The 8602-nt window shown below is 48.5% G+C and overlaps 1 protein-coding gene across 1 annotated transcript in view; it reads left to right on the top strand.

Annotated features, from left to right (window-relative positions):
• Positions 1–691: 691 nt before the first annotated feature.
• The window catches only part of PIGQ (phosphatidylinositol glycan anchor biosynthesis class Q), a gene marked incomplete at its 3' end in the record, with an annotated part of 53289 nt that continues 45378 nt past the window's right edge, over positions 692–8602 (top strand). The window contains exon 1 of the mRNA XM_015416569.1: positions 692–720. Within this exon, the coding sequence (XP_015272055.1) occupies positions 692–720 (29 nt within the window). The remainder of the gene's footprint in view (positions 721–8602) is intronic.

Raw genomic sequence — 8602 nt, 5'->3', positions numbered from 1 at the left:
CCTTCTGTGTGCCAAGCAGATGATCTACCATTGAGCCACAGCCCCTCCCCAAACAATAGGTATTTCTCCAGCCAGCATGTTAATGCATTCTCCTGTTTCAAGGAAAGGGCTCTCTCAGAGCTCAGCTGAAATGGAAGCTAAGGCATGGTTCATACATGCAAAAGAAGGAGGCAGCAAAGACCCCGTAATTATGCATTGAAACTGGATTTCACTTTTGTGGGTCCTTGTGCAAGAGGAAACATGCCTTCTCCTGCTAATGTGTAAAAGTATTTCTTTTAGGGTTATAGGGGGGAGAAGCCACCATAGTACTTGAATGTATGTTTCTTCCATCACTTGACGCTATTGAGAATTAGACCCCACCGCCTAATCACAACCAGGACAATATCAGTGTGTTGCGTTCAAAAGTTCAAAGTAATAAAAAGTTTGTAATGATCTCCACTTTTCTTGCTTTATGTATTTAATTTATAACTTCTTTTGGTTCTTTTCTTTAAAACACTCGGCTCAGGTAGTAAATAAATAAACAACGCAACCCAGTTCCAGGTTTTCCACACTATTTAGGGTCTGATATTGCTGAAAGGACCCTCTGTGGGATATGCCCTAAATCTCACCTTCCAAAGCAGCCATTTTCTCCTGGTGAACTGATCTCTGTCACCTGGAGATCGGTTGTAATAGCATGAGATCTCCTGCCAGGATGGAGGTTGGCAAACCTATCCGCCAGAGGTATGTTTATTTTGTTTATGTTTGTTTATATCAGGGGTCATTTCCTGCGGGAGCGCACAGGAGCGGAGCTCCAGCAGTAAGGAGTCCAGGGGGCGGGCACATGCACCAAGCCCCACCCCCTGCTCCCAGCAGCCCTCAGTCGGGCCACGAGGAGCAAGAAGCAGCCAGGTCAGTTGCAGAGCCCCCCCCCCCGGCCTGCCTTCAGGTACAAGCTGTCCCTCCTCTGCAAGGGCAGACCTGCGCGTTCCCCCCCCCCCAATCGCTAGCAATCCAAAACAGTCCAGTGCGTCCCCCCCCCCCAATAACTAGCAATCCAAAACAGTCCAGTGGAGCCTGAGCGGTGGGTGTTGCCTTCTGACACACTTCCGGTGAGTTCAGGGGGTGTGGCACATGCAAATAAGTTATGCTAATGAGTTATGCTAATGAGCTCCTGCACCTCTTTTTCTACGAAATGACCCCTGGTTTATATCTGTTAAGTCCGTACTTAACAAAGTAGTCAGAGAGTGATTTCAGCAAAACTCAGGTTTATTCAGCTCGACAATCAACTTCTCCAACACGGTACAACTCCTCATAGCCCGAACAGCTTGTCCATTTCAGCTGCTCGGTATTTAAACATTCCGGGCTAATGTAGCCACACCTACTGTACAAGTACCAACCTATCAGGTTGTTCGCATAGAAGCCCAATCACAAACGTTCCCACCACAGACAGTTCAAATGTGATTGGACACAATACTTTCGGCGCGAATCCTAGCCGACGTCTGAAGCTTAGCATAGCTTCTCTATGGGATGATTCACACTTCATCCCCATGCATTCAGGGCAGCATCTGAATACATTACAATATCCCACCTTCCTTCCGTCATAGACCTCTGGGTGTTCTCCCAACTGGTCACTGATCAGACACCGACCTACTTCTTTGCAAGACTGCAGCCTCACACATCTTCCAACCACATCCTGGGACCATCTAACAGCCAGGTTTGCCCCTGTCTTTACAGATCAAAATACCGGCACAGGAGGGCTGTACAAGCCTAGGGTTGTAGGCTTCTGCAAACCCAAGGAAACCCAGGTCACACTAGGAAGTTGGAAAGGTGGCAAACAGATCTGCTTACTTTGGATCTGACTGTTTACGAAAGTCATGCAACGCAGGACGGCCTAAGGGGGCTGTTCTATAGCACTATCAGCTTTCTACAGAAGTGTGCAGTGAAAGAGACCACAGTTCTGGGAACTGCAGAGGGAGATCTAGCCAGACTTCATACAGGAAGCTTATCTGGAAGAGGTGGGCTTGGTATCAGGGGAGAAAAGTGTGCCCCACCCAGGGGTGTGGAACTATGGGTGAGCAACGGCTTTTGTTTGTTTGTTTGAGTAGGGGAACTGCTATTGTGGGCAGCTGAGAGCGTTTTTTGCTGTTGTTTTGGAGGTTTGTTTTGTGTTTTCCCAGGCAGCCACAGCTTTACCCCGGGACAATACGCTCAGGTGAGTATGAGACTAGAGTTGCCAACCTCCAGGGCCGGTGGGGCTTGGAGATCTCCTGGGGTTACTACGACTGATCTCCAGGCCTCCTGGAGGCCCCCCAGATAGAAGGGTTTGGGGCCAGAACCAGTGTTTGTACCGGGCAGTGCTGTCTGTCTCCTTGCAGGGGGCAGTCCCCAGAGTCTGGGGATGTGTCATTTGGGGTGGCCCACAGATTGCTTTGTGAGTGCCGCCTGGCCCCCGTGTCTGCCTGTGTGATTGTCCTGGGGGCACTGCACTTTGGAGCGGCAGGCACAAGAACCGGGCTTTGGACCAGGACACAGCATATGTCCCCCTCGAAGGGGAGAGTCCGCTGAAGACGGGGGTGCATGAAGTGTGGGGGTCCCAACCAATGCTCCGTTTAAGTTGTGGAGTCTTGTGAGCAGAAATTCTACTTAGTGAGCTACTTGGCATTACAGTTGTGAGCGAGTGATTTGGCCACTGCATAAATAAGTTTGCACTGGACCCATCCTTCCTGAGCTAAGGCAAAAATGTGTGAGCCGGAGGCTAAAAAACTGTGAGCTAGCTCACACTCACTCAGCTTAGAGGGAACACTAGTCCCAACCTTATTTTGGCTGCAGAGGGCACTTCCTTATTCAAATCTCCTTTGAAATACAGGCCTTTTGGAGGCCCCCCAAAAAGAAGGGTGTGGGGCCAGAACCAGTGCTTGGACCGGGCGGTGCCATATGTCTCCTTGCAGAGAACAGTCCCCAGAGTGTAGTGGTGTGCCATCTGGGGGTGGTCCAATGATTTTGGGGGGTGGTTGCAGCCTGGCCCCAGTGTCTGCCTGTGATTGTCCCGGGGGCACCGCACTTTGGAGCAGCTGGCACAAGAACCGGGCTTTGGACCAGGAAACAGGCTATATCTTCTTGAAGGGGAGAGTCCCCTGAACCTGGGGGTATATGACTTGTGGTGTTCCAGAGCTTATTTTAGGGGTCAGAGCTTTGGTTTCACGAATAAGGAATGAATAAAGAACTGCGAATAAGGCACCAACTTCAGCCTCTGGACTATGATTCAGGGAGACCTTGAGTTAGGCGGAGCGAAGCGGAACTCAAAGTTTAGGGGCAGGGGGGTTTGCACGGAACGGAGCGGCATTGGGACGGGCAGCAGAGGGGAGATCTGTGGAGGGACGGACCGCGTCTCCTAGCAACCGCTCACTGAAACCCGGAAGTGATTTGAATATCTATGGAAGCGGGCTTTTCTCTCCGTTTTCTTTCTTTCCCTGCGGGTTAAAGGAGCCTGCGAGAAGAAAGAGGAGGTGAGCTCTATCTATCTATCTATCCATCCATCTATCTGTCTATCTAGTACTGCTCATACGGCTATCACCTTAAGCACAAATCAGGACCAAAGAAAACATTTTAAAAGACCTTAGTATCGTTTCTCTTATATCTGATTATTGCGCCTGTGGATTTTGCCACTGAGAGGGTGACAGGCTCATTGGTATCCGATAGTAACCATGAGCCATGCCTCCCTCTAAGCTGTGGAGTCTTGTGAGCAAAAGGTCTACTTTGTGAGCTGTTGGCATTAAAGTTGTGAGCGAGCGATTTGGCTGCTGCATAAATTTGTTTACACTGGAGCAATGCTCCCTCTAAGCTGTGGAGTCTTGCGAGCAAAAAGTCTACTTTGTGAGCTCCTGGCATTAGAGTGGTGAGCGAGCGATTTGGCTGCTGCATAAATTAGTTTGCTCTGGAGCCCCATCCTTCCCGAGCGAAGACAGAAATGGGTGAAACGGAGGCTAAAAAAACTGTGAGCTAGCTCACACTAACTCAGCTTAGAGGGAACACTGCTCCTCCCCAATGCTCCCTCTAAGCTGTGGAGTCTTGTGAGCAAAAATTCTACTTTGTGAGCTCCTGGCATTAAAGTTGTGAGCAAGCGATTTGGCTACTGCATAAACCGGTTTGCTCTGGAGCTCCACCCTTCCTGAGCTGAGACAAAAATGTGTGAGCCGGAGGCTAAAAAACTGTGAGCTAGCTCATACTGACTCAGCTTAGAGGGAACACTGAGCCCACGACACCTGGGCTCGCACATTTAGCATTTCCATATCTTTAAGTAAAGGGGGCGACTAAATTAGTCCTCGACTGATCGAATACAGGGCACTCCGTAATCACATGTTCAATGGTTTCGATTGTACGATATGAGCACCTGCGTGTTCTAATGCAGTGTGATACTTTATTATCTCTGCCTTCCAGAACTGCCGAGGGAAGAACGTTCGGTCTTGCCGAAGTAAAAGCTCTTCTTAGTTTTGGGACTGTCAGTTGATAGAAATATTTCGGCGGTTGCCTCGGGAGGAAGTGAGTGCTGAGGGGTGAAGGAGAGCCCTTTCCCGGAGGCGGGAGGAGAAGGGTACGAGTATGATGCAGGGGGAAGGGCTGGAACCAGGGCTGCTGACGCTGAGGCTGGGGTCTTCTAGGTAGACCTTTAGCAGCCATAAGATGTGGACCAATCTAGAAAATCATGAGTTAAGGAGAACGTTTGCCCTCATGAGGTGGGATGCCCTCCCTTCAGCGGTGACAGAGGGGAGGTTTAATTAAAAAAACCACCTTGCTGATCGTATATGTCGCTGTGTGACGGTAGACCTTTAGCAGCCATAAGATGTGGACCAATCTAGAAAATCATGAGTTAAGGAGAACGTTTGCCCTCATGAGGTGCGATGCCCTCCCTTCAGCGGTGACAGAGGGTAGGTTTAATTTTAAAAAAAACCTTGCTGATCGTATATGTCGCTGTGTGACTCAGTGTTGGGCTGGATGGGCCTTTGGCCTGATCCAACATTGGCGTCTCTTATGTTCATATGAGTGGGAGAAAGGAGAATGATGTATGTTGCTCTGGGCTACTTGACGGAATGTCTCTTAAATAGAGATAATAATTGGCCTAAGATCACCCAGTCAGTTTTTGTGGCTAAGAAGAAGCCGGGGTTTCCCTGTGAACAGCTGTTCTTCCATTGCATTCTCTCAAGCTTGTTGTTGATGCACACAGATCACTTCAGATGCTCCCAGATTTCACAGAGGGGCGACAGTGTAGTGCTGGGAGACCTGGGATCAAATCCCCGATCTGCCAGAAAACTTGCTGGTGACCTACCTTGCAGGGTTGTTGTCTGGGTAAGATGGCAGTGTGTGCCACCCTGAGTTCCTTGGAAGAAGGGTGGGATAAAAGCATGTGAGATAAAACATAGGGCATAGATAGAGGCTCTGGAGTCATGAGATACCTGGACAGACTCTTAGATCCTCCCAGCGAAGTTTACTTTCCCTCCTCTCTCCTAAAAAAAAAAGGGAGATCTATGGCCACCAGGGAAAGAATTTGCTTTTGTGGTAGCCTCGTCTCTGTGGAATGGTCTTCCAGTTGGCGTAAGGACGGCTTTTTCCCGGGATGACACATCTCCAGGGCCCAAACTGCACATGATGGCAAATGCATAGCCCATCTCTCCAGCTGTCTCACTGGCGCCACTCAGTTAAATAAACGTGATGGAGTGATTTAACTGCCACCGTGCTCTGTGTTTTCCACCCTCTCCTCCACTTCATGAGCTCTTGCTTGTCTGCTTTGTGGCATTGCGTATCTTTAATTAAAGTGCAAGGAGTGAACCTTGGAATATTTTTATTTCTGTATCTGTTGTATGAATTTAGTTTGAGTGAGTTTGTTATATTAGAGTGCTGGACCAATTAGCGGGCAGCAGTGTTACCTTGTCCCCACGCGCATACCTACTCGTCACTCAAAAAGCAGAGGAGCAATCCAGGGTAGTGTTTCTTCAGGTCATTTGGCATCTCTAATGGTGCGGGGGGGGCACGCTGCAGTGTGGTTTTTTTTGTTTTTTTGCACAGGCTGTTGTGGCACTGTGACGTATTGGTTAGATATGTGTATTTATTTATTTATTACTTTAGATCTGTATCCCGCCTAGCCGGAACAAACTGGCTCAAGTGGACTGGGGAGATCTGGGTTGAAATCCACTTTCTCCCTGTGAAGCTTGCGAGGTGGCCTTGAGCCAGCTTCTCTCTCTCTCTCTCTCTGTTTCTCTGCCGGACCTACCTTTTCAGGTTGTTGTGAGAACAAAATGGAGGAAGGGAGAATGTTTGCACTTCCTGGGTCATCTTGGGGCTGTCACTCTGTCAAGCCTACCTCACAGGGTTGCGAGGACTGAGGGCCCTGGTTAGTACTTGGATGGGAGACCGCCAAGGAAGCCCAGGGTCTCCACGCAGAGGCAGGCAATGGAGAAAACACCTCTGAAGGTCTCTTGCCTTGAAAACCCCATGAAGGGTTGCCATAAGCAGGCTGTGACTTGAAAGCACTTGAAATAGTTTTTATTTATATACATTGGCGTCTCAGTCTCTTATGTTCTTATGAGTGGGAGAAAGCAGAATGATGGATGTTGCTCTGGGCTACTTGACGGAATATCTCTTAAATAGAGATAATAATTGGCCTCAGATCACCCAGTCAGTTTTTGTGGCTAAGAAGAAGCCGGGGTTTCCCTGTGAACAGCTGTTCTTCCATTGCATTCTCTCAAGCTTATTGTTGATGCACACAGATCACTTCAGATGCTCCCAGATTTCACAGAGGGGTGGCAGTGTAGTGCTGGGAGACCTTGGGATCACATCCCCAGTCTGCCAGAAAACTTGCTGGTGACCAGTGTTCCCTCTAAACTGCAGAGTCTTGTGAGCAAAAATTCTGCTTTGTGAGCTACCAGCATTAAAGTTGTGAGCGAGTGATTTGGCTACTGCATAAATTAGTTTGCTCTGGAGCCATCCTTCCTGAGCGAAGACAGAAATCTGTGAGCCAGAGACCGAAGAGCTGTGAGCTATCTCACACTAACTCAGCTTATAGGGAACACTGTGTGGTGACCTACCTTGCAGGGTTGTTGTCTGGGTAAGATGGCAGTGTGTGCCACCCTGAGTTCCTTGGAAGAAGGGTGGGATAAAAGCATGTGAGATAAAACATAGGGCATAGATAGAGGCTCTGGAGTCATGAGATACCTGGACAGACTCTTAGATCCTCCCAGCGAAGTTTACTTTCCCTCCTCTCTCCTAAAAAAAAAAGGGAGATCTATGGCCACCAGGGAAAGAATTTGCTTTTGTGGTAGCCTCATCTCTGTGGAATGGTCTTCCAGTTGGGGTAAGGACGGCTTCTTCCCGGGAGGACACATCTCCAGGGCCCAAACTGCACGTGATGGCAAATGCATAGCCCATCTCTCCAGCTGTCTCACTGGCTCCACTCAGTTAAATAAACATGATGGAGTGATTTAACTGCCACCGTGTTCCGTGTTTTCCACCCTCTCCTCCACTTCATTAGCTCTTGCTTGTCTGCTTTGTGGCATTGCATATCTTTAATTAAAGTGCAAGGAGTGAACCTTGGAATATTTTTATTTCTGTATCTGTAAAGTATGGAGCTGCGGTGGCTCAAGTGGTTAAGACGCTGAACTGCAGGCTGTGGAAGGTCAGTAGTTCAGCAGTTCGAGACCCGGGTGCCGCAAGACGGGGTGAGCTCCCGTCTCTCGTTCCAGCTCCTGCCAACCTAGCAGTTCGAAAGCAAGAAATTGCAAGTAGATAAGTAGGTACCCCTTCGGTGGGAAGGTAACAGCGTTCCGTGTGCCTCGGTGTTTAGTCATGCCGGCCACATGACCACGGAAACGTCTTCGGACAGCGCTGGCTCTTCGGCTTGGAAACGGAGATTAGCACCACAACCCTAGAGTCGGATTCGACTGGCTTTCGAGCAAGGGAACCTTTACCATTACCTTTAAAGTGTAAGGCCCTGATGTGGCTAGCCCAGTCGCACCAGATTTTTTTTCGTTTCCGTGGTCATGTGGCCGGCATGACTAAACACCAAGGCGCATGGAACGCTGTTACCTTCCCACCGAAGTGGTACCTATTTATCTCCTTGCAATGTCTTGCTTTCGAACTGCTAGGTTGGCAGGAGCTGGAACTAGAGACGGGAGCTCACTCCGTCATGCGGCGCACTCGGGTCTCGAACTGCTGAACTACTGACCTTCCACAGTCTGCAGTTCAGCGTCTTAACCACTTGAGCCACCGCAGCTCTATATAAATATAAATATAAATAAATAAATATACTTATTTACTTCAGGGTAAATAAATAGGAAGAGAGTTACAAATAGGGCTAGGGTTATGAAATCAGAAACAATGCAGAAAAGTATCAAACATGATGTGTCAGCCAATGCAGAATATGGAATTACAGTAGTAGAGAAACAGTGTAGTAACAGCTGGAAAATATACACAATAAACAGGTAATACAAAACACACCCAGTAGCATAGACTATAGTCCTATATAAAAGCACCTTTGGACCCATTCTGTTATACCATGTATATTTATTCCGTATTTATTCTTTATGGATTTTGCTACCTGCGTTAGATAAAGCGGTGGAAGGTAAACAAAAGC

The sequence above is a fragment of the Gekko japonicus genome, unplaced genomic scaffold (assembly GCF_001447785.1).
Source record: "Gekko japonicus isolate JY-2015 unplaced genomic scaffold, Gekko_japonicus_V1.1 scaffold3537, whole genome shotgun sequence".
NCBI lineage: Eukaryota > Metazoa > Chordata > Lepidosauria > Squamata > Gekkonidae > Gekko > Gekko japonicus.
This window is presented reverse-complemented; position numbering and strand designations above follow the sequence as displayed.